The sequence below is a fragment of the Somniosus microcephalus genome, chromosome 12, assembly GCF_052327205.1.
Source record: "Somniosus microcephalus isolate GS21.2 chromosome 12, FLI_Smic_1.0, whole genome shotgun sequence".
Classification (NCBI taxonomy): domain Eukaryota; kingdom Metazoa; phylum Chordata; class Chondrichthyes; order Squaliformes; family Somniosidae; genus Somniosus; species Somniosus microcephalus.
The window spans coordinates 213,018,182-213,043,552 of NC_140998.1; the positions used below are offsets into that span (position 1 = coordinate 213,018,182).

At 52.4% G+C, this 25,371-nt stretch overlaps 1 protein-coding gene across 1 annotated transcript in view; it reads left to right on the plus strand.

Annotated features, from left to right (window-relative positions):
- LOC147110023 (pleckstrin homology-like domain family B member 2) overlaps positions 1–2,306 on the plus strand; it is a 101,955-nt gene extending 99,649 nt beyond the window's left edge. Inside the window, exon 15 of the mRNA XM_086002456.1 lies at positions 276–2,306. Coding sequence (XP_085858582.1) covers positions 276–410 — 135 coding nt within the window. The 3' untranslated portion in view covers positions 411–2,306. The remainder of the gene's footprint in view (positions 1–275) is intronic.
- Positions 2,307–25,371: the final 23,065 nt, after the last annotated feature.

Sequence of the window (25,371 nt, forward strand, 5' to 3'; positions counted from 1 at the left end):
AAGGCAAGTATATCCTTCCTCAGATAAGGAGACCAGAACTGTGCACAGTACTCCAGGTGTGGTCTCACCAAGGCCCTGTACAATTGTAATAAGACTTCCTTACTCGTATACTCCAACCCCTTGCAATAAAGGCCAACATGCCATTCATCTTCCTAATTGCTTGCTGTACCTGCATGTTAACTCTCTGTGCGAGGACACCTTTATCGTCTCCTAGTTCAGGGCATACAACCCCAATCGGTTTCATTCCCTGTTTTTTTTTTTGTTCTGCCCCACAGAGTCCGAACCCACCTCTGACCTTCTGCTTGAAGACCTATGAGCGACTCTTCTATATGGTGGCTCCCACTGATGTGGCCTTGAGGATTTGGATGGAAGTGATCCTTACTGCAGTGGAGCGGAGCGTTCGGTTTTAAAGGACTTTTGTCGTCCGGGGTGATTTGAGGGGAATAACTTGAGGCCTCGGGACCATCCTTCAGTGCGAACCCGCCTCGGCCTGCAATGACCACTCCGTGCCAGCTCATCAGAGCCTCAGATTGTTTTACTTATCTATTCAAACATGAAGATGCTGTTTTTTTTTTTTAAAACTCAGTTGTGTGTTTTTAAATGCACGAAGCTCGAATTACCGCGGTGAATGTGTTTTGGACTTAATAAATCCAGGTCTGGGCCCATTCAGATGTTTATAGAAGTTCGTGAGGAACGTCCCTTCACACAAGGCTCGCCGTCTCTCTGAAATTGGGTGCTGGTACGCTCAAGATGGTGGCTTCAGAGGCACTGGTGCCCATATTACAGCTGGTACGCTCAAGATGGTGGCGGCAGAGCCACTGATGGCACATATTGCAGCTGGTACATTCAAGATGGTGGCTTTAGAGCCACTGATGTCCATATTACAGCTGGTATGCTCAAGATAGTGGCTTTAGAGCCACTGATGGCACATATTGGAGCTGCTATGCTCAAGATGGCAGCTGCAGAGCCACTGATGGCACATATTGGAGCTGGTACACTCAAGATGGCAGCTGCAGAGCCACTGATGGCACATATTGGAGCTGGTACACTCAAGATGGCAGCTGCAGAGCCACTGATGGCACATATTGGAGCTGGTACATTCAAGATGGCGGCTTTAGAGCCACTGATGGCACATATTGGAGCTGGTACGCTCAAGATGGCGGCTGCAGAGCCACAGATGGCACACATTGGAGCTGGTACACTCAATATGGCGGCTTTAGAGCCACTGATGGCACATATTGGAGCTGGTACGCTCAAGATGGTGGCTGCAGAGCCACAGGTGGCACATATTGGAGCTGGTACACTCAAGTTGGTGGCTGCCATTGTTGGACAACTGCCTGGATCAATGCCGGTACACTCAAGATGGCAGTTACAAAACCCCGTCGGCGTCCATTGTTAAAACCAATGCTGGTACACTCAAGATGGCAGCTGTAAAGCTTAAAATGAGAGTCGGGACAAGGGGATGAATTCAGCTCTCCCATAATGTCTGAACCTTTTGAACACAACCGGCTCAGCTATTCGGACGGTGCGACGGACTAACTGCTGCGTTTGGGATATGGTATAAGATTAACGCAATCTTGGGTCCATTCGAATCGCTTCTTTGTTTTACAAAGCTGCTAGAAAGCATTACGAGATTCAACGGAGGAAAGTTGTCTGCAGTTTAACCGTGACTTTTTTTAAATGTGTTTTTAACTGACTGGCTTCCTGTGTAGCAAACCGGGAGCCTGAATGTGGTAACTGTCCAATTGCACATTTTCTAGTGAGACTTCTGCCCATCGGCAGTGCTGGTGGTGGGTGTTTATATGTTGGTGGCAATCCACATTGTCCCTGCCCTGGGAGTGTTTGACGGGACAGTGTAGAGGGTGCTTTACTCTGTATCTAACCCGTGCTGTACCTGCCCTGGGAGTGTTTGACGGGACAGTGTAGAGGGTGCTTTACTCTGTATCTAACCCGTGCTGTACCTGCCCTGGGAGTGTTTGATGGGACAGTGTAGAGGGAGCTTTACTCTGTATCTAACCCGTGCTGTACCTGCCCTGGGAGTGTTTGATGGGACAGTGTAGAGGGAGCTTTACTTTGTATCTAACCCGTGCTGTACCTGCCCTGGGAGTGTTTGATGGGACAGTGTAGAGGGAGCTTTACTCTGTATCTAACCCGTGCTGTACCTGCCCTGGGAGTGTTTGATGGGACAGTGTAGGGGGAGCTTTACTCTGTATCTAACCCCGTGCTGTACCTGCCCTGGGAGTGTTTGATGGGACAGTGTAGAGGGAGCTTTACTCTGTATCTAACCCGTGCTGTACCTGTCCTGGGAGTGTTTGATGGGACAGTGTAGAGGGAGCTTTACTTTGTATCTAACCCGTGCTGTACCTGTCCTGGGAGTGTTTGATGGGACAGTGTAGAGGGAGCTTTACTCTGTATCTAACCCCGTGCTGTACCTGCCCTGGGAGTGTTTGATGGGACAGTGTAGAGGGAGCTTTACTCTGTATCTAACCCGTGCTGTATCTGCCCTGGGAGTGTTTAATGGGACAGTGTAGAGGGAGCTTTACTTTGTATCTAACCCGTGCTGTACCTGTCCTGGGAGTGTTTGATGGGACAGTGTTGAGGGAGCTTTACTCTGTTTCTAACCCGTGCTGTACCTGCCCTGGGAGTGGATGCAATACTCTGGTACATCTACTGCAGTCTTTGCTGTGATGGTGTATGCACTGGTCCCAGTTCTACCTCCAAGTGCAACAGGTCTTCTCGTTGAACATTGCAGTTGGCCAATTTTCAACCAGGGCTGGTCTACACATCGCCACCTCGCCCCCTCATTCTCCACAGCTCCCTCCCTGCGTACCGTGGGATTGTGGTGGCTAATTGAAGTTGAGGTGAAATATGTAACTCTGAAAGGGCCGTTATTAAAGGGTCAGTATATATATGTGTGTGTGAAGGGGTGTTCAAAGAATGGCTGCTTTTATCCTGTAATTTATGTGATCGATGTTGAGTTTAATATATTCTCCACTTTGATGGAAAAATAGAAAAGCAGAGTATTTTTTAAATGGTGAGAGATTGGGAAATGTTGGTGTTCAGAGGGACCTGGGTGTCCTTGTGCACGAATCACTGAAAGTCAACATGCAGGTACAGCAAGCAATTAGGAAAGCAAATGGGATGTTGGCCTTTATTACAAGAGGATTTGAGTATAAGAGTAAAGACGTCTTGCTGCAATTCTATAGGGCCCTGGTGAGACCACACCTGGAGTATTGTGGACAGTTTTGGTCTCCTTACCTAAGGAAGGATATACTTGCCATAGAGGGAGTGCAACGAAGGTTCACCAGACTGGTTCCTGGGATGGGGGGATTGTCCTATGAGGAGAGATTGAGTAGACTAGACCTATATTCTCTAGAGTTTAGAAGAATGAGAGGTGATCTCATCGAAACATACAAAATTCTGACAGGGCTTGACAGGGTAGATGCAGGGAGGATGTTTCCCCCTGGCTGGGGAGTCTAGAACCGGGGGTCACAGACTCCGAATAAGGGGTCGGCCATTGAGGACTGAGATGAGGAGGAATTTCTTCACTCAGAGGGCGGTGAATCTTTGGAATTCTGTGCCCCAGAGGGCTGTGGAGGCTCAGTCGTTGAGTATATTCAAGGCTGAGATCGATAGATTTTTGGATATTAAGGGAATCAAGGGATATGGGGATCGGGCGGGAAAGTGGAGATGAGGTAGAAGATCAGCCATGATCTTATTGAATGGCGGAGCAGGCTCGAGGGGCCGAATGGCCGACTTTTGCTCCTATTTCTGATGTTTAAGGGTCTAAAGATGAGGTAATTCCAGCAATGGTTCACCTTCTTCTGCCTCATTTGCCTTTGGCGGAGTGTGTTCATAAACCGCGGAAAAATCTGCGAGGTCCTCGGATCAGTCCCCTTCTCCCTCGGTTGTGGTGTTCTTGGCATGAGTGGCGACTGGAGGGTGCTACAGTTGGCCTCAGCACCCCTTGGGATGAGGAGGGGGCATCAGCCAGGGTTCCTGGCTCCAAGTCACTGTCTAGTGACTCCTGTTGGCATGTGTCCGCGTGTGAGTGAGTGTGAGGTGCAAATACCCAACTGGCGTTTGCCCGCACGCCAGGAACAACGATTGGCTGAGCTACTGTCCGCCTCTGACCATCCTGTGACCTCCCCACCCCATGCGAGAGTCCTGGGATACCGTGTGTTGCTTTACCCCTTTCCCCCTCCGCGCTAAACACTATCTCCGTTTCTTCCAAGGGTTCGCCAACTCTGGACGTGTAGCGGGAGGTATCCCCCCGCCCGAATTGGTCGCCCGACACACCAGTCCACGCCTCCCCGCGGCCAAAGCAGACAGGCTGTCCGTGAACCCGACCATTCCTGGCCTGTGGGTCAAATTGCCGCCTTAGCCCTCCCCTGCCCCCCCCCCCCACTCCTACCCCACCGATCTCCAATATCGTGACAACAAGTCGACGGAAGGGTTTAACGGAGGTGAAAAAGACAACAATTTCCTCCTGTTTGCTCCTACCAGTCTCTCTGGGAGATCAAACTTTCATCTCCCCGGAGAGACTCCGGGGCCAATTCCTGGGAGACTCCAAGGGGCCCAATCCTGGAGGGTGCTATTGCACGAAACCGGGAGCATTTAATCAGATTGGAAGGGTTGATTGGGGGTGGGGGGGGGAATGGGAGAGATGAAGGCCCACACGAGAAGCAAGCCTCGGTTGAACAGGAGGCTAACCTAGAGTTCCGAAGCCTTCCCTATTGAAGTGTGCTCACATGCAGAGGGATTCTAACAGGACTAGACAGACTAGATGCAGGAAGGATGTTCCCGATGGTCGGGGAGTCCAGAACCAGGGGTCACAGTCTAAGGATAAGGGGTATGCCATTTAGGACTGAGATGAGGAGGAATTTCTTCACCCAGAGAGTGGTGAACCTGTGGAATTCACTACCACAGAAGGCAGTTGAGGCCAATTCATTAAATATATTCAAGAAGGAGTTAGATATATTTCTTAAGGCTAAAGGGATCAAGGGATATGGGGAGAAAGCAGGGACAGGGTACTGAATTTGGATGATCAGCCATGATCTCATTGAATGGCGGAGCAGGCTCGAGGGGCCGAATGGCCTACTCCTGCTCCTATCTTCTATGTATCTATGTATTGAATGTAGCTGTATTATATTATTTGTACATATATATATATGTCTTTTCCATTCTGTGGACTGTTACAACATGTAGGTCATCCGACTGGAGGTCATGAATTATGCTGAGGACATCTGTGACTCTTTGTGGGGAGAGAGGGGGAAGAATGGATCGTGTTTATCCTGTGATGGGGTCATTCCTTTTTGGAGTTGGGTTTGCTGAGTTTGAGGGAGTGCTTTGCAGATCCCAGCCAGAGGAGGGCAATATCATCAGGATCATAGAATGGTTACAGTACAGAAGGAGGCCATTCGGCCCGTCGAGCCCGTGCCGGCTCTCTGCAAGACCATTTCAGCTAGTCCCACTCCCCCGCCCTTTCCCCGTAGCCCTGCAATTCTTTTTCCTTCAGGTACTTATCCAATTCCCTTTTGAAAGCCACGATTGAATCTGCCTCCACCGCCCTCTCAGGCCGTGAATTCCAGATCCTAACCACTCGCTGCGTAAAAAAGCGTTTCCTCATGTCGCCTTTGGTTGTTCTGCCAATCATCTTAAATCTGTGTCCTCTGGTCCTCGACCCTTTCACCAATGGGAACAGTTTCTCTCTTATCTACTCTGTCCAGACCCCTCATGATTTTGAACATCTCTATCAAATCTCAGCTGTGCCTCAGTGGGTAGCACACTCGCCTCTGAGGCAGAAGGTTGTGGGTTCAAGTCCCACTCCAGAGACTTCAGCACACAAAGCTAGGCTGACACTCCCAGTGCAGTACTGAGGGAGCGCCGCACTGTCGGAGGGGCAGTACTGAGGGAGCGCCGCACTGTCGGAGGGGCAGTACTGAGGGAGCACCGCACCGTCGGAGGGGCAGTACTGAGGGAGCACCGCACTGTCGGAGGGGCAGTACTGAGGGAGCGCCGCACTGTCGGAGGGGCAATACTGAGGGAGCGCCGCACTGTCGGAGGGGCAGTACTGAGGGAGCACCGCACCGTCGGAGGGGCAGTACTGAGGGAGCACCACACTGTCGGAGGGGCAGTACTGAGGGAGCGCCGCACTGTCGGAGGGGCAATACTGAGGGAGCGCCGCACTGTCGGAGGGGCAGTACTGAGGGAGCACCGCACTGTCGGAGGGGCAGTACTGAGGGAGCGCCGCACTGTCGCAGGGGCAGTACTGAGGGAGCGCCACACTGTCGGAGGGGCAGGATTGAGGGAGCGCCGCACTGTCGGAGGGGCAGTACTGAGGGAGCGCCGCACTGTCGGAGGGGCAGTACTGAGGGAGCGTCGCACTGTCGGAGGCGCGGTCTTTCAGATGAGACGTTAAACCGAGGCCCCGTCTGCCCTCTCAGGTGGACATAAAAGATCCCACGGCCACTATTTCAAAGAAGAGCAGGGGAGTTATCCCCGGCGTCCTGACCAATATTTCTCCCTCAATCAACATAACAGAAACAGATTATTTGGTCATTATCACATTGCTGTTTGTGGGACCTTGCTGTGCGCAAATTGGCTGCCGCGTTTCCCACATTACAACAGTGACTACATTTCAAAAGTACTTCATTGGCTGGAAAGCGCTTTGGGACGTCCGGTGGTTGTGAAAGGCGCTGGAGAAATGCCAGTCATCTTTATGTTCTTCTAATCTCAACCTTCTCTACCCTGAGAATGACCCCAGCAAGGATGTGCCTTGTCCTGGACCCCACTGCCTGCTGGACCTCCTGTGCAGTCCTGGGAGCTGGATAAATTGCCCTTCGACAAGTACAAGAAGGGTTAATGTGCCACTGAAGACTGGGAAGATCCCAGGGTCTGTGTGTGCTGAGTCCGCTGGTCTGGGCCAGCCCGGCAGCGAGAGATACGGTGGTTTGCCTCAGCACCACTGGGTCTTGGAAGAGGGTGGGAAGGAAGACTCTTCTGGCCAATGTCTCCTGCTGGATGGTGTCCATGTGTGGGGCCAGGACAGACTTGGACTCGGCCCGATCACCTCCCAACACTTGGTGTCAGGACTCTCGGGTGAAGAATCCGCATTTGGGTGACCCCAGAGGAGAGGGCAATGCCCATGAAGTCATGCCCCAGCAAGACTGGGGGTACCATTTGGGGATGGGCAGGAGTGGGGGAGGGGGAGACACTGCCTAAGATGTTACCCAGGGATGAAATGTGATTGATCATTGGTGTCATGTTGTACAACCACCAGAACCAACTCCTAGCAAAATCAACAAGGAACTCCTGTTGAGTTCACTGAATGGGGAGACAACGGGAGGGGTCCATTGGGATTGTGTACAATGGGAGTGAATGGGAAGGGGTTTGGGTCCATTGGGATTGTGTACAATGGGAGTGAATGGGAAGGGGTTTGGGTCCATTGGGATTGTGTACAATGGGAGTGAATGGGAAGGGGTTTGGGTCCATTGGGATTGTGTACAATGGGAGTGAATGGGAAGGGGTTTGGGTCCATTGGGATTGTGTACAATGGGAGTAAATGGGAAGGGGTTTGGGTCCATTGGGATTGTGTACAATGGGAGTGAATGGGAAGGGGTTTGGGTCCATTGGGATTGTGTACAATGGGAGTGAATGGGAAGGGGTTTGGGTCCATTGGGATTGTGTACAATGGGAGTGAATGGGAAGGGGTTTGGGTCCATTGGGATTCTATACAATGGGAGTGAATGGGAAGGGGTTTGGGTCCATTGGGATTGTGTACAATGGGAGTGAATGGGAAGGGGTTTGGGTCCATTGGGATTGTGTACAATGGGAGTGAACGGGAAGGGGTTTGGGTCCATTGGGATTGTGTACAATGGGAGTGAACGGGAAGGGGTTTGGGTCCATTGGGATTGTGTACAATGGGAGTGAATGGGATTGTGTACAATGGGAGTGAATGGGAAGGGGTTTGGGTCCATTGGGATTGTGTAGAATGGGAGTGAATGGGAAGGGGTTTGGGTCCATTGGGATTGTGTACAATGGGAGTGAATGGGAAGCGGTTTGGGTCCATTGGGATTGTGTACAATGGGAGTGAATGGGAAGGGGTTTGGGTCCATTGGGATTGTGTACAATGGGAGTGAATGGGAAGCGGTTTGGGTCCATTGGGATTGTGTACAATGGGAGTGAATGGGAAGGGGTTTGGGTCCATTGGGATTCTATACAATGGGAGTGAATGGGAAGGGGTTTGGGTCCATTGGGATTGTGTACAATGGGAGTGAATGGGAAGGGGTTTGGGTCCATTGGGATTCTATACAATGGGAGTGAATGGGAAGGGGTTGGATCCATTGGGTTCTGCACAATGGGAAGGGGTTTGGTCCATTGGCCATTTTATACTGACATTTTCCCAGTGTATTATTGCTATATATAATGGGAATGATTTAAGAAACAACCCTTTAGACCTTGGCTCATTGAATGTTGGAACTAGAAGTGCCAGTGGAGGTTTTATCTGGTTGGATCTTGCTGTTTTTGTACTGAGTCCAACTGTAATAAAGCAATGTTGCTGGAGTCTCTGGCCGTCTATTGGTTTACTGCCCAACAATTCAGACCTTGCTCTGGCGTACCGTGGCTGCAGTGTGGACCACCTACAAGATGCACTGCAGCAACTCGCCAAGGCTTCTTCGGCAGCACCTCCCAAACCCGCGACCTCTACCACCTAGAAGGACAAGGGCAGCAGGCGCACAGGAACACCACCACCTCCAAGTTCCCCTCCGAGTCACACACACCATCCTGGCTTGGAGATATATCGGCCGATCCTTCATCGTCGTTGGGTCAAAATCCTGGAACTCCCTCCCTAACAGCACTGTGGGAGCACCTTCACCACACGGACTGCAGCGGTTCAAGAAGGCTGCTCACCACCACCTTCTCAAGGGGCAACTAGGGATGGGCAATAAATGCCGGCCTTGCCAGCGACATCCACATTCCATGAACGAATAAAAAAACTGAATTGTTTGCTAGGCCATTTCAGAGGGCAATTAAGAGTCAACCACATTGATGTGGGTCTGGAGTCACATATAAGCCAGACCGGGTAAGGGTAGTAGGTTTCCTTCCCTAAAGGACATTAGTGAACCAGAGGGGTTTTAACAACAATCCGATGGTCACCATTACTAATACTAGCTTTTTAGTCCCGATTTTGTTTAATTAACTGAATTTAAATTCCCCAGTTGCCGTGGTGGGATTTGAATTCTCAATCTTCTAGGATCATTTGTCCAGGTCTCGCTGGATTACTAGCCCGGTAACATAACCACTATGCTACCATTCACAACATACATTAATGACATGGACGTGAGTGTACAGGGCACAATTTCAAAATTTGCAGATGACACAAAACTTGGAAGCATAGAGAACAGTGAGGAGGAGAGTGATCGACTCCAAGAGGACATAGACAGGCTGGTGGAATGGGCGGACACGTGGCAGATGAAATTTAACGCAGAAAAGAGTGAAGTGATACATTTTGGTAGGAAGAACGAGGAGTGGTAATATAAACTAAAGGTTACAATCCTAAAGGGGGTGCATGAACAGAGAGACCTGGGGGTATATGTGCACAAATCATTGAAGGTGACAGAGCAGGTTGAGAATCGGTTAAAAAAGCATACGGGATCCTGGACTTCATAAATAGAGGTATAGAGTACAAAAGTGTGGAAATTATGATGAACCTTTATAAAACACTGGTTCGGCCTCAACTGGAGTATTGTGTCCAATTCTGGGCACCGCACTTTAGGAAGGATGTAAAGGCCTTAGAGAGGGTGCAGAAAAAATTTACTAGAATGGTCCCAGGGAGGAGGGACTTCAGTGATGTGGAGAGACTGGAGAAGCTGGGATTGTTCTCCTTAGAGCAGAGAAGGTTAAGGGGAGATTGACCAGAATGGTCCCAGGGAGGAGGGACTTCAGTGATGTGGAGAGACTGGAGAAGCTGAGGTTGTTCTCCTTGGAGCAGAGAAGGTTAAGGGGAGATTGACCAGAATGGTCCCAGGGATGAGGGACTTCAGTGATGTGGAGAGACTGGAGAAGCTGGGATTGTTCTCCTTAGAGCAGAGAAGGTTAAGGGGAGATTGACCAGAATGGTCCCAGGGATGAGAGATTTCAGTGATGTGGAGAGACTGGAGAATCTGGGGTTGTTCTCCTTGGAGCAGAGAAGGTTGAGAGGAGATTTGATCGAGGTGTTCAAAATCATGAGGGGTCTGGACAGAGTAGAGAGAAACTGTTCCCATTGGCGGAAGGGTCGAGAACCAGAGAACACAGATTGACGCAGAACAACCAAAGGTGGCGTGAGGGAAAACTTTTTTACGCAGCGAGTGGTGAGGATCTGGAATGCTCTGTCTGAGAGGGTGGTGGAGGCAGATTTAATCGTGGCTTTCAAAAGGGACTTGGATAAGTACCTGAAGGAAAATAATTTGCAGGGCTACGGGGAAAGGGCGGGGGAGTGGGACTAGCTGAAGTGCTCTTGCAGAGAGCTGGCACGGGCTCGAGGGGCCGAATGGCCTCCTTCTGTGCTGTAACCATTCTATGATTCTATGAACAACAAGTTGCATTTAACATAGTAAAATGTCCCAAGGCGCTGCACAGGAGCGATTATCAAGCAACATTTGACAGCGAGCCACATCAGGAGATAGTGGAAAAAACACCATATTGAGGACATATTGAGAAAGTGGTTAGCAAAGCATATGGGATCTTGGGCTTCATAAATAAAGGTATTGAGTACAAAAGTAGAGAAGTTATGCTGAAACTTTATGAAAGGCTGGTTGGGCCACAACTGGAGTATTGTATCCAGTTCTGGTCACCACACTTTAGGAAGGATGTGAAGGCCCTCGAGAGGGTGCAGAGGAGATTTACCAGAATGGTTCCGGGGATTGGGGGGATCTTAGCTACAAGGACAGGTTGGAGAAGCTGGATTTGTTTTCATTAGAGCAAAGGAGGTTGAGGGGTGATTTGATCGAGGTGTACAAGATTATGACGGGTTTGGATAGGCTAGACGGGGAAAGGCTGTTCCCACTAGTTGATGGTACAAGGACTAGGGGACACAGAGTTTTAAGGTTTTGGGTAAGAGATACAGGGGGGATGTGAGGGAAAACTTTTTTACGCAGCGAGTGGTGAGGACCTGGAACTCGCTGCCGACGGAAGTGGTGGAAGCGGAGACACTCAATGTTTTCAAGGGGAGACTGGATAGGCACTGGAGGGAAATAAACTTGCAGGGCTACGGGGATAGAGCGGGGGAGTGGGACTGACTGGATTGCTCTACAGAGAGCCAGCACGGACTCGATGGGCCGAATGGCCTCCTTCTGTGCCCCCATGACTATGACCAGAAAAATCTGGAAACACTCAGGCAGCATCTGTGGAGAGAGAAACAGAGTTAACGTTTCAGGTCGATGACCCTTCGTCAGAACTGGAAAAAGTTGGAGATGGAACAGGGTTTTAATTAAGTGTAGGGACAGGGGGAGGGGAGGAAAGAACAAAAGGGAAGGTCTGTGATAGGGTGGAAGGCAGGAGAGATTAATGACACAAGGGATGATGGTGCGAGGGATAGGAGATGGTAATGGGACAAGTTAAGAAACAAAAGATGACTCAATATGAGGTGTAAATGACGACGGCAGAATCATCAGCAGCTGCCGTGTGATAAAAAAGTAAATGGGGGCCGAGGTTATGATCTGAAATTGTTGAACTCGATGTTGAGTCCAGAAGGCTGTAAAGTGCCTAATCGAAAGATGAGGTGCTGTTCCTCGAGTTTACGTTGAGCTTCGTTGGAACAGTGCAGGAGGCCGAGGATGGATAAGCATCCACTATAAGCCCACTGACTCCCACAGCTACCTGGACTACACTTCCTCCCACCCCGCTTCCTGTAAGGACTCTATTCCATTCTCCCAGTTTCTCCGTCTCCGCCGCATCTGTTCCAACGATGCCACCTTCCACACCAGTGCTTCCGATATTGTCTTCCTTTTTCCTCAACCGAGGATTCCCCTCTACTGTGTTGGACGCGGCCCTCGACCGTGTCCGTTCTATCTCCTGCCCTTCTGCTCTCACCCTTTCCCCACCCGCCCAGATAGGGTTCCCCTTGTCCTCACCCTTCACCCCACCAGCCTCCACATTCAATGGATCATCCACTGCCATTTCCGCCACCTCCAGCGTGATCCCACCACCAAACACATCTTCCCCTCCCCTCCCCTTTCAGCATTCTGAAGGGACCGCTCCCTCCGTGACACCCTGGTCCATTCCTCAATCACCCCGAACACCCCCACCCACAGCACCTTCCCGTGCAAGCGCAGGAGATGTAACACCTGCCCTTATACCTCCCCCATTCCCACTGACCAGGGCCCCAAACACCCCTTCCAGGCGAAACAGCGATTTACTTGTACTTCTTGCAATCTAGTATACTGTATTCACTGCTCACGATGTGGTCTCCTCTACATTGGGGAGACCAAACGCAGATTGGGTGACCGCTTTGTGGAACACCTCCGTTCAGCCCGTCAGGGTGACCCCGAGCTTCCGGTCGCCTGTCACTTTAATTCTCCGCTCCACTCCCACTCGGACCTCACCGTCCTCGGCCTCTTACATTGTTCCAGTGAAGCTCAGCGTAAGCTCGAGGAACAGCACCTCATCTTTCGATTAGACACTTTACAGCCTTCTGGACTCAACATAGAGTTCAACAATTTCAGACCATAACCTCTGCTCTCAATTTTTTAAATATTTTTTTTCTGTCTCACATGGCAGCTGTTGATGATTCTGCCGTCGTCATTTACATCTCATCTTGAGTCATCTTTTGTTTCTTAACTAGTCCCATTACCATCTCCTTTCCCCTCGCGCCATCACCCCTTCTGTCTCTTAATCTCGACTTCCTTCCACCCCATCACAGACCTTTGCTCTTGTTCTTTCCTCCCCTCTCGCCCTTTCCTCCCCTCTGCACTTGCTTAAACCCTGTTCCATCTCCAACTTTTTCCAGTTCTGACGAAGGGTCATCGACCTGAAACGTTAACTCTGTTTCTCTCTCCACAGATGCCTCCTGACCGGTTGAGTGTTTTCTGTTGTTATTTCAGATTTCCAGCACCTGCAGTATTTTGCAAAGGAGATATTAGGACAGGTGACCAAAAGCTTGGTCAAAGTAGTCGTTTTCAAGGAGCGTCTTAAAAGGAGGAGAGAGGGGCGGAGAGGTTTAGGGAGGGAATTCCAGAGCTCGGGGCCCAGGCAGCTGAAGGTACGGCCGGCAATGGTGGAGCGATGGAAATCGGGGGATGCGCAAGAGGCCAGAATTGGAGGAGCGCGGACATCTGAAAGGGTTGTAGGGCTGGAGGAGGTTACAGAGGTAGGGAGAGTTGTAGAGATTTGAGGAGGTTACAGAGATAGGGAGGGTTGCAGGGGCTGGAGGATGTTACAGAGTTAGGGAGGGTTGTAGGGGCTGGAGGAGGTTACAGAGATAGGGAGGGTTGTAGGGGCTGGAGCAGGTTACAGAGATAGGGAGGGTTGTAGGGGCTGGAGGAGGTTACAGAGATAGGGAGGGTTGTACGGGCTGGAGGAGTTTACAGAGATAGGGAGGGTTGTACGGGCTGGAGGATGTTACTGAGATAGGGAGTGTTGTGGGGCTGGAGGAGGTTACAGAGAGAGGGAGGGTTGTAGGGGCTGGAGGAGGTTACAGAGATAGGGAGGGTTGTAGGGGCTGGAGGAGGTTACAGAGATAGTGTTGTAGAGGGGTTGGAGGAGGTTACAGCGATAGGGAGGGTTGTAGGGGGCTAGAGGAGGTTACAGAGATAGGGAGGGTTGTAGGGGCTGGAGGAGGTTACAGAGATAGGGAGGGTTGTAGGGGCTGGAGGAGGTTACACAGATAGCGAGGGTTGTAGGGGGCTGGAGGAGGTTACAGAGATAGGGAGGGTTGTAGGGGCTGGAGGAGGTTACAGAGATGGGAAGGGTGTAGGGGCTGGAGGAGGTTACAGAGATAGGGAGGGTTGTAGGGGCTGGAGGAGGTTACAGAGATAGGGAGAGTTGTAGGGGTTGGAGGAGATTACAGAGGTAGGGAGGGTGGTAGGGGCTGGAGGAGTTTACAGAGATAGGGAGGGTTGTAGGGGCTGGAGGAGGTTACAGAGATAGGGAGTGTTGTAGGGGCTGGAGGAGGTTACAGAGATAGGGAGTGTTGTAGGGGGCTGGAGGAGGTTACAGAGATAGGGAGGTTTGAAGGGGACTAGAGGAGGTTACAGAGATAGGGAGGGGGGGAGGCCATAGAATGTGAGCTTGGGGAGAGGGGGAGGGTATGTGTATGATATTTTCAGTCTCGAGATTGAAGCGAGCCAAAAGCAAGATCTCCCATTTCTCCAGCGCCTTTCACCAGCTCAGGTTGTCCCAAAATGCTTCACAGCCAATGAAGTACTTTTTCTGAAGTGTGGTCACTGTTGTAATGTGGGAAACGCGGCAGCCAATTTGCACACAGCAAGCTCCCACAAATGTGATAATGACCTGATAATTAATGATGTGGGTTGCGGGATGAATATTGGCTCCAGGACACCGGGGAGAACTGCCCCTGCTCGTCTTCCAAATAGTGGCCGTGGGATCTATTACGTCCACCTCAGAGGGCAGACGGGACCTCGGTTTAACGTCTCATCCGAAAGACGGCCCCTCCGACAGTGCGGCGCTCCCTCAGTACCGCCCCTACGACAGTGCAGCTCTCCCTCAGTACTGCCCTCCGACAGTGCGGCACTCCCTCAGTACTGCCCCTCTGACAGTGCGGCGATCCCTCAGTACTGCCCCTCCGACAGTGCGGCGCTCCCTCAGTACCGCCCCTACAACAGTGCGGCGCTCCCTCAGTACTGCCCCTCCGACAGTGCGGCGCACCCTCAGTACTGACCCTCTGACAGTGCGGCGCTCCCTCAGTACCGCCCCTCCGACAGTGCGGCGCTCCCTCAGTACCGCCCCTCCGACAGTGCGGCACTCCCTCAGTACCGCCCCTCCGACAGTGCGGCGCACCCTCAGTACTGCCCCTCCGACAGTGCGGCGCTCCCTCAGTACTGCCCCTCTGATAGTGCGGCGCTCCCTCAGTACTGCCCCTCCGACAGTGCGGTGCTCCCTCACTACTGGCACTGGGAGTGTCAGACCTCGATTATGGGCTTAACTCCCAGGAGTGGGGCTCAAACCCACGACCTTTAGACATAGAGGTGAGTGAGAGTGCTAAACATGCTGAGCCATGGCTGATACATAGCGTTACAAATCATCACAAAACTCCCAGGCACATATCGACCGCAGCCAACTGTTGACATGTCCGCTGTGGCTCATCTCTGAGTCAGAAGGTTATGGGTCCACATCCCCTGCCAGAGAATCTAGGCTGACATTATCCCTCAATCAAAATCATTTAAAAAAAAAGATTATGCGGTCATTATCACATTGCTGCTTGTGGGAGCTTGCTGTGTGCAAATTGGCTGTCGCATTTCCAACAGTGACCACACTTCTAAAAATACTTCATTGGCTGTAAAGCGCTTTGAGACGTCCTGAGGCTGTGACAGGTGCTATAGAAATGCGAGTATATTTTTCTTTACTGCTGGTGTCTGGATTTCCCGATGAGAAAGATTATTCTGTCATGGCTTTAGTCAAAATATTTTGGGAATATACTGATCCACGCAACGGACCTCACATCCTCAGCTCGCTACCTTGCGAAATATTTGGAGAATGAGGGAAAGGGGAGATTTTGAGCCAGGCCTCTCGCACGCACAGACTGCCAATTTTGTCAGTCATAGCTGAGTACCGTCTAGGTTTTGCGTGTATAATGAAAACACATACGTAGGAACAGGAGGCCCATTCAGCCCCCTCGGGCCTGTTACACACGAACAGGAGGAGGCCCATTCAGCGCCTCGAGCCTGTTACACAGGAACAGGAGGAGGCCCATTCAGCCCCTCGAGCCTGTTACACAGGAACAGGGGGAGGCCCATTCAGCCCCTCGAGCCTGTTACACAGGAACAGGAGGAGGCCCATTCAGCCCCTCGAGCCTGTTACACAGGAACAGGAGGAGGCCCATTCAGCCCCTCAAGATTGTTACATAGGAACAGGAGGAGGCCCATTCAGCCCCTCGAGCCTGTTACCATAGGAACAGGAGGAGGCCAATCAGACCCTCGAGCCTGTGACACAGGAACAGGAGGAGGCCCATTCAGCCCCTCGAGCCTGTTACACAGGAACAGGAGGAAACCCATTCAGCCCCTCGAGCCTGTTACACAGGAACAGGAGGAGGCCCATTCAGCCCCTCGAGCCTGTTACACAGGAACAGGAGGAGCCCATTCAGCCCCTCGAGCCTGTTACACAGGAACAGGAGGAGACCCACTCAGTCCCTCGAGCCTGTTACACAGGAACAGGAGGAGGCCCATTCAGCCCCTCGAGCCTGTTACATAGGAACAGGAGGAGGCCCATTCAGCCCCTCAAGCCTGTCACACAGGAACAGGAGGAGGCCCATTCAGCCCCTCGAGCCTGTTACACAGAAACAGAAGGAAGCCCATTCAGCCCCTCGAGCCTGTTACACAGGAACAGGAGGAGCCCATTCAGCCCCTCGAGCCTGTTACACAGGAACAGGAGGAGACCCATTCAGCCCCTCGAGCCTGTTACACAGGAACAGGAGGAGGCCCATTCAGCCCCTCGAGCCTGTTACACAGGAACAGGAGGAGGCCCATTCAGCCCCTCGAGCCTGTTACACAGGAACAGGAGGAGGCCCATTCAGCCCCTCGAGCCTGTTACACTGGAACAGGAGGAGGCCCATTCAGCCCCTCGATCCTGTTACACAGGAACAGGAGGAGGCCCATTCAGCCCCTCGGCCCTGTTACCATAGGAACAGGAGGAGGCCAATCAGCCCCTCGAGCCTGTGAGACAGGAACAGGAGGAGGCCCATTCAGCCCCTCGAGCCTGTTACACAGGAACAGGAGGAGGCCCATTCAGCCCCTCGAGCCTGTTACACAGGAACAGGAGGTGTTAAGTCTGTGTGTTCCAGTTGTGGTTAATATGAATCACTGCACACAGACCACAAGAATAACTTTAACAGGTCTTTACTAGTCGGAGGTCAGGCTGAACTGCCCAATAAATCATTACACAGCACTTATATACCGGTGTGGTCACCACCGGTATTACAGTATACAGCAGCCAAGATAAAGTAGTGCATCTCTTAAAATAGTTCTCTTAAAGGTGGAACGGTTACATACACCACAATCCTCCCTTTTTAGCTTAACAGTATATATTCCCCATTAACATAACATAATAACATATATACACAACTTCATGTAAAAACAGTTCACAGATTCAGTCTCTGAGGAGGCCTCCTGATCCGAGACGGATAACGCCTTTCAGGGGTCTCTGGTTCTCGTTGCTGGGGTGACTCACCTAATAGTCCTTCACTGGACTTAACAGCTTGAACTTTCGTAACTTCAGAACCAGCATTGTTGACTTCTAAAGGCTCGAGTACCTTGGGAAGTTTTTCTGCTTCCAGACTGATTTGGCTCAGTTCGGAGGGACCACGTGCATGACCTGGTAGGGGTGATAATGGTTCAGATGAGTCATCATCTTCTGCTTCTTCTCTATTGTCTTCTATTTCCTCCATCACTTCAGCTTTTGCCTCTGCCACCAATTCCCTGAGTGGCTTATTACTGCTGACACTGCTCACAAAAGGGTGTTCTTTCTTCTTAGCTTTCAACTGATCGATGAATTTGACATATTCCCTTTCTTGCTCAGCTTTGATTCGTTTGGCCTCATCGCGCAGACGGTTTGTGTGTTCCTGTTCCATTTTCTCAATCAGCTGCTTCTGCTGTCTTTCCAGATTCTCCAACTCTGTGTCAAAGAACTTTTTCTTTGCATTCATCTCTTGCTCAAAACGGCAAATCATTTGTTCTAATTGCTGTTGTAGTTTGAAATTGAGTTGAGTTCGAGCCCGGTGTTCCTCCTTCTGAAGCAACCGCAACTCTCGCAGCTCCTGCCGCCTTAGGAATCGCATTTCCTCAGCTTTCTTCTCATCCTCACCAATAATCTTTGAAGTAGTGACACTCACTTCCACTCCATCGACAACAAATTTTCTAGTTCGTTTCAGAGTTTTGTTGTATGCTTGGTTACCCCGTATTGATAGAGAGCCACTTTCCTTGTTTAAAGAGAGATCACCTGAAAGGGAAATGTTCAAGTCAACGCTATCGGATGCAGATATGCTACCCGAATCAGAATTTCTCTTTGACTTTCTATTGGTAGAATCTACTGCTCCATTGAGAGTTAATGAATCCGGGACCAGAGTGACTTGTTTATCAGATTTACTTTCCTTTTCATTTCTGGTTAGCAATTCTTTTTCATTCTTTGAATCAGCAGTGCCCTCAGAAATGTGCATGTCTGTAGACTGGACAGACTCAGAATTCTCTGTCAAACTATGTTGTTGTTGTTCAGTGGAATTCTGTTCTGATACTTTGTTCTCTTCTGAAGCATTTATGCACTCCTTCGTTTTTCCATCATTAGTCTGCAAGTCCATTTTAGACTTGTCTTTTGCACATGGGCTGGTCTTACCATCATCAGTTCCAGAGTCTGAGCTGATTGTCTTCACCGAGTTCTCACTCTCTGCTTTGTCACTGTCACTGCTGCATATGCCCTCATCCAATATTCTGGACAATCGTTCAGGTTTGACATCTTTTTTTCCGGAATCTACCGTTATTGCTTTTAGGGAGTGCCAGTCCATATTTATTTTCCTGATCCACTCCCGTCCCAGAAGTGGTGGACCTCCCTCAGGTAGTACATATAAGTCCATTCCTTGGTGTTCTTTGCCCTTGTGTACCACCTTGACTTTTATCTTTCCGATGGGGTATACTCTTTGCCCCGTGTATGTCTGCAATACTATCTCCGTATCCCGTAGGGGAATATGTGTGAATAACCTTTTGTAATCTTGCTTATTCATGACCGTCAACGCCGATCCGGTGTCCAATTCCATCTTCACTTGGACTCCTGCTATCTGAAGTGTGACCCAGATAGTTTGTAGGTCAGCTTCCTTACTCACATTGTGAATTCTTAGACTACCCAGTTCCTTGCTGTTGGAGTCTGAATCCGAATTCTGTTCATCCGAACTCTTCTCAGCCACCTTATGTACCTTTCTGCACTTTTCCTGCGGTGACTTTTTGTTGCTGGTCTTCTTTCCTGACCGGCATACTTTAGCTATGTGACCAAGCTTGCCACATTTTCTACATTCCTGATTTTTAAACCAGCATTGGTTCTGATCGTGTGTTGTCTTTCCACAACGATAACATTTCGCTGTACCCAAAGCCAATTGATCTACGCTGAGTACCGCTGCCTTCAGCTGCATTTCCGCAGTGCCTCTCGCTGCGGCTTCGTGCGATGCTGCAATAGTGACAGCCTTATCAAGTGTAAGATCATTCTCTTCAAGCAGCCGCTTTTGTGTTCCTTCTTTCGACAATCCACACACGAATTTGTCTCTCAGTGCCTCTGTCAGTCTTTCCCCAAACTGACAGTATTTCGCTAGCTTACGCAGTTCAATTAAATACTCCGCGTTGCTTTCCTCTTTCAGTTGCATTCTCGCATAAAATTTAAATCGTTCCGCTAACATCAGCGGTGTGGGGTTCAAATGATTTCTCAGGACAGCAACAATATTAGCGAAAGCCTGATCCGCCGGTTTAGCTGGTGATAGAAGATGCTTCAATAGCCCGTATGTCTTCGCACCCATTGAGTTTAGTAAGGTTAGTGCTTTATCTTCATCTGATATTTTATTTGCCTTACAATAAATCTCTATGCGTTCTACATACGTGGCCCAATCTTCAACATCGGGATCAAAATCGTTGATGTTACCACGCTTAGGCATCCTCGCAATCTTCTTGAGAGACAAAAAGAAATTTTTATTATTATTTTTTTTCAAAATGGCGGTTTCCCGCGCTTGTCTTCTTCCCCCGCCTAAGAAAATGGCGGCTTCCCGCGTTTGCCTTTCTCCCCCGCTGGCTGTAATGGCAATTGCCGTATTGCTGCGTTCGCCCTCCCCAGCGGTTCTCAAATCGTGCCTCCCAGCCCCTCTTGCAGTCCGGTCCTTTCCCCCGGCTGCGGCTGAGTTTTCCGCGTTTTTTATTTTTTTAAATTTTATCCCGCGCCTCGCGGCCTCGGTAGCTGCCCAGCCTTTTTCCCCGGTCGCGGTCGAGCTCTCTCTCGACGCTGTTGCGTCTCCCAGCCCGCTTGCAGCCCAGTCTTTTACACCGGCTGCGTTTGCATTCACCGCGGCTCCCGTGCCTTACGCTGCCCCAGACTCAGCGCCTCCGGCCCCGACTTCTGTCCGGCTCTTTTCCCCGGCCGTGGTCGAGTTCTCCGCCCTTATATCCTCCGTTTTTCCCTCCCCTACTCCACAGCCAATGTGGCTGACTTGCTGCTCATCGCTGATCGGCTTACCCACCACCGTGGTAGAAGGGATGATCACTGCCTGTCGCTGATGGAAGGCTTCGTGTCAGGATTCTTCCTTTGCTCTTCAGACCCGAGTCTTTTCTCAGCAGGATGATGAGGGCGGATGCCTCTTCTCGACGCCCGTTAAACTGCCTTGGATGTATCTCTGCCGCAGGGTAAGATCGTACTCGTCGCCACTGTTAAGTCTGTGTGTTCCAGTTATGGTTAATATGAATCACTGCACACAGACCACAAGAATAACTTTAACAGGTCTTTACTAGTCGAAGGTCAGGCTGAACTGCCCAATAAATCATTACACGGCACTTATATACCGGTGTGGTCACCACCGGTATTACAGTATACAGCAGCCAAGATAAAGTAGTGCATCTCTTAAAATAGTTCTCTTGAAGGTGGAACGGTTACATACACCACAGGAGGAAGCCCATTCAGCCCCTCGAGCCTGTTACACAGGAACAGGAGGAGCCCATTCAGCCCCTCGAGCCTGTTACACAGGAACAGGAGGAGCCCATTCAACCCCTCGAGCATGTTACACAGGAACAGGAGGAGACCCACTCAGTCCCTCGAGCCGGTTACACAGAAACATGAGGAGGCCCATTCAGCCCCTCGAGCCTGTTACACAGGAACAGGAGGAGACCCATTCAGCCCCTCGAGCCTGTTACACAGGAACAGGAGGAGGCCCATTCAGCCCCTCGAGCCTGTTACACAGGAACAGGAGGAGGCCCATTCAGCCCCTCAAGCCTGTTACACTGGAACAGGAGGAGGCCCATTCAGCCCCTTGAGCCTGTTACCATAGGAACAGGAGGAGGGCCATTCAGCCCCTCGAGCATGTTACACAGGAACAGGAGGAGGCCCATTCAGCCGCTCGAGCCTGTTACACAGGAACAGTAGGAGGCCCATTCAGCCCCTCGAGCCTGTTACACAGGAACAGGAGGAGGCCCATTCAGCCGCTCGAGCCTGTTACACAGGAACAGGAGGAGGCCCATTCAGCCCCTCGAGCCTGTTACACAGGAACAGGAGGAGGCCCATTCAGCCCCTCGAGTCTGTTACACAGGAACAGGAGGAGGCCCTTTCAGCCCCTCGAGCCTCTTACACAGGAACAGGACGAGGCCCATTCAGCCCCTCGAGGCTGTTACACAGAAACAGGAGGAGGCCCATTCAGCCCCTCGAGCCTGTTACACAGGAACAGGAGGAGGCCCATTCAGCCCCTCGAGCCTGTTACACAGGAACAGGAGGAGGCCCATTCAGCCCCTCGAGCCTGTTACACAGGAACAGGAGGAGGCCCATTCAGCCCCTCGAGCCTGTTACACAGGAACAGGAGGAAGCCCATTCAGCCCCTCGAGCCTGTTACACAGGAACAGGAGGAGCCCATTCAGCCCCTCGAGCCTGTTACACAGGAACAGGAGGAGCCCATTCAGCCCCTCGAGCATGTTACACAGGAACAGGAGGAGACCCACTCAGTCCTTCGAGCCTGTTACACAGGAACAGGAGGAGGCCCATTCAGCCCCTCGAGCCTGTTACATAGGAACAGGAGGAGGCCCATTCAGCCCCTCAAGCCTGTTACACAGGAACAGGAGGAGGCCCATTCAGCCCCTCGAGCCTGTTACACAGGAACAGGAGAAGGCCCATTCAGCCCCCTCGAGCCTGTTACACAGGAACAGGAGGAGGCCCATTCAGCCCCTCGAGCCTGTTGCACAGGACCAGGAGGAGGCCCATTCAGCTCCTCGAGCCTGTTACACAGGAACAGGAGGAGGCCCATTCAGCCCCTCCAGCCTGTTACACAGGAACAGGAGGAGGCCCTTTCAGCCCCTCGAGCCTGTTACACAGGAACAGGACGAGGCCCATTCAGCCCCTCGAGGCTGTTACACAGAAACAGGAGGAGGCCCATTCAGCTCCTCGAGCCTGTTACACAGGAACAGGAGGAGGCCCATTCAGCCCCTCGAGTCTGTTACACAGGAACAGGAGGAGGCCCTTTCAGCCCCTCGAGCCTGTTACACAGGAACAGGACGAGGCCCATTCAGCCCCTCGAGGCTGTTACACAGAAACAGGAGGAGGCCCATTCAGCCCCTCGAGCCTGTTACACAGGAACAGGACGAGGCCCATTCAGCCCCTCGAGGCTGTTACACAGAAACAGGAGGAGGCCCATTCAGCCCCTCGGGCCTGTTACACAGGAACAGGAGGAGGCCCATTCAGCCCCTCGAGCCTGTTACACAGGAACAGGACGAGGCCCATTCAGCCCCTCGAGGCTGTTACACAGAAACAGGAGGAGGCCCATTCAGCCCCTCGGGCCTGTTACACAGGAACAGGAGGAGGCCCATTCAGCCCCTCGAGCCTGTTACACAGGAACAGGACGAGGCCCATTCAGCCCCTCGAGGCTGTTACACAGAAACAGGAGGAGGCCCATTCAGCCCCTCGGGCCTGTTACACAGGAACAGGAGGAGGCCCATTCAGCCCCTCGAGCCTGTTACACAGGAACAGGAGGAGGCCCATTCAGCCCCTCGAGCCTGTTACACAGGAACAGGAGGAGGCCCATTCAGCCCCTCGAGGCTGTTACACAGAAACAGGAGGAGGCCCATTCAGCCCCTCGGGCCTGTTACACAGGAACAGGAGGAGGCCCATTCAGCCCCTCGAGCCTGTTACACAGGAACAGGAGGAGGCCCATTCAGCCCCTCGAGCCTGTTACACAGGAACAGGAGGAGGCCCATTCAGCCCCTCGAGCCTGTTACACAGGAACAGGAGGAGGCCCATTCAGCCCCTCGAGCCTGTTACACAGGAACAGGAGGAAGCCCATTCAGCCCCTCGAGCCTGTTACACAGGAACAGGAGGAGGCCCATTCAGCCCCTCGGGCCTGTTACACAGAAACAGGAGGAGGCCCATTCAGCCCCTCGGGCCTGTTACACAGGAACAGGAGGAGGCCCATTCAGCCCCTCAAGCCATTTTCGCCACTGAGTTAGATCAGGGCTGATCTGTATCTTAACTCCATCTACCCGCCTTGGTTCCGTAACCCTTAATACCCTTACCCAGCTAAAATCTCTCAATCTCAGTTTTGAAATTACCAATTGACCCCCAGCCTCAACAGCGTTTTGGGGGAGAGAGTTCCAGATTTCCACCACCCTTTGTGTGAAGAAGTGCTTCCTGACATCACCCCTGAACGGCCTGGCTCTAATTTTAAGGTTCTGCCCCCTTGTTCTGGACTCCCCCCACCAGAGGAAAGAGTTTCTCTCTCTCTCTACCCTGTCGAATCCTTCAATCATCTGTGGCTCAGTTGCCAGCACACTCGCCTCTGAGTCAGAAGGCTGCGGGATCAAGTTCCACTCCAGAGACTTGAGCACAAAATAAATCTGGACTGACATTCCCAGTACAGTACTGAGGGAGCGCCACACTGTCGGGGGGGCAGTACTGAGAGAGCGCCGCACTGTCGGGGGGGCAGTACTGAGGGAGCGCCACACTGTCGGGGGGCAATACTGAGGGAGCGCCGCACTGTCGGAGGGGCAGTACTGAGGGAGCGCCGCACTGTCGGAGGGGCAGTACTGAGGGAGTGCCGCACTGTCGGAGGGTCAGTACTGAGGGAGCGCCGCACTGTCGGGGGGGCAGTACTGAGGGAGCGCCACACTGTCGGGGGGGCAGTACTGAGGGAGCGCCGCACTGTCGGGGGGGCAGTACTGAGGGAGCGCCGCACTGTCGGGGGGGCAGTACTGAGGGAGCGCCACACTGTCGGGGGGCAATACTGAGGGAGCGCCGCACTGTCGGAGGGGCAGTACTGAGGGAGCGCCGCACTGTCGGAGGGGCAGTACTGAGGGAGTGCCGCACTGTCGGAGGGTCAGTACTGAGGGAGCGCCACACTGTCGGGGGGGCAGTACTGAGGGAGCGCCGCACTGTCGGGGGGGCAGTACTGAGGGAGTGCCGCACTGTCGGAGGGTCAGTACTGAGGGAGCGCCGCACTGTCGGAGGGGCAGTACTGAGGGAGCGCCGCACTGTCGGAGGGGCAGTACTGAGGGAGCGCCGCACTGTCGGAGGGGCAGTACTGAGGGAGCGCCGCACTGTCGGAGGGGCAGTACTGAGGGAGCGCCGCACTGTCGGAGGGGCAGTACTGAGGGAGTGTCGCACTGTCGGAGGGGCAGTACTGAGGGAGTGCCGCACTGTCGGAGGGGCAGTACTGAGGAAGCGCCGGACTGTCGGAGGGACAGTACTGAGGGAGCGCCGCACTGTCGGAGGGGCAGTACTGAGGGAGCGCCGCCCTGTCGGAGGGGCAGTACTGAGGGAGCGCCGCCCTGTCGGAGGGGCAGTACTGAGGGAGCGCCGCACTGTCGGAGGGGCAGTACTGATGGAGCGCCGCACTGTCGGAGGGGCAGTACTGAGGGAGCGCCGCACTGTCGGAGGGGCAGTACTGAGGGAGCGCCGCACTGTCGGAGGGGCAGTACTGAGGGAGCGCCGCACTGTCGGAGGGGCAGTACTGAGGGAGCGCCGCACTGTCGGAGGGGCAGTACTGAGGGAGCGCCGCACTGTCGGAGGGGCAGTACTGAGGGAGCGCCGCACTGTCGGAGGGGCAGTACTGAGGGAGCGCCGCACTGTCGGAGGGGCAGTACTGAGGGAGCGCCGCACTGTCGGAGGGGCAGTACTGAGGGAGCGCCGCACTGTCGGAGCGGCAGTACTGAGGGAGCGCCGCACTGTCGGAGGGGCCGTCTTTCAGATGAGATAATAAATCCAATAGAGAATTCAGGAGAAACTTCTTTACCCAGTGAGTGGTGAGAATGTGGAACTCGCTCCCACAGGGAGTGGTTGAGGCGAAGAGCAGAGATGCATTTAAGGGGAAGCTGGATAAACACACGAGGGAGAAAGGAATAGAAGGATATGGCGATGGGGTGAGATGAAGAGGGGTGGGAGGAGGCTGGTGTGGATTGGGTGAGATGAAGAGGGATGGAAGGAGGCTGGTGTTGATGGGGTGAG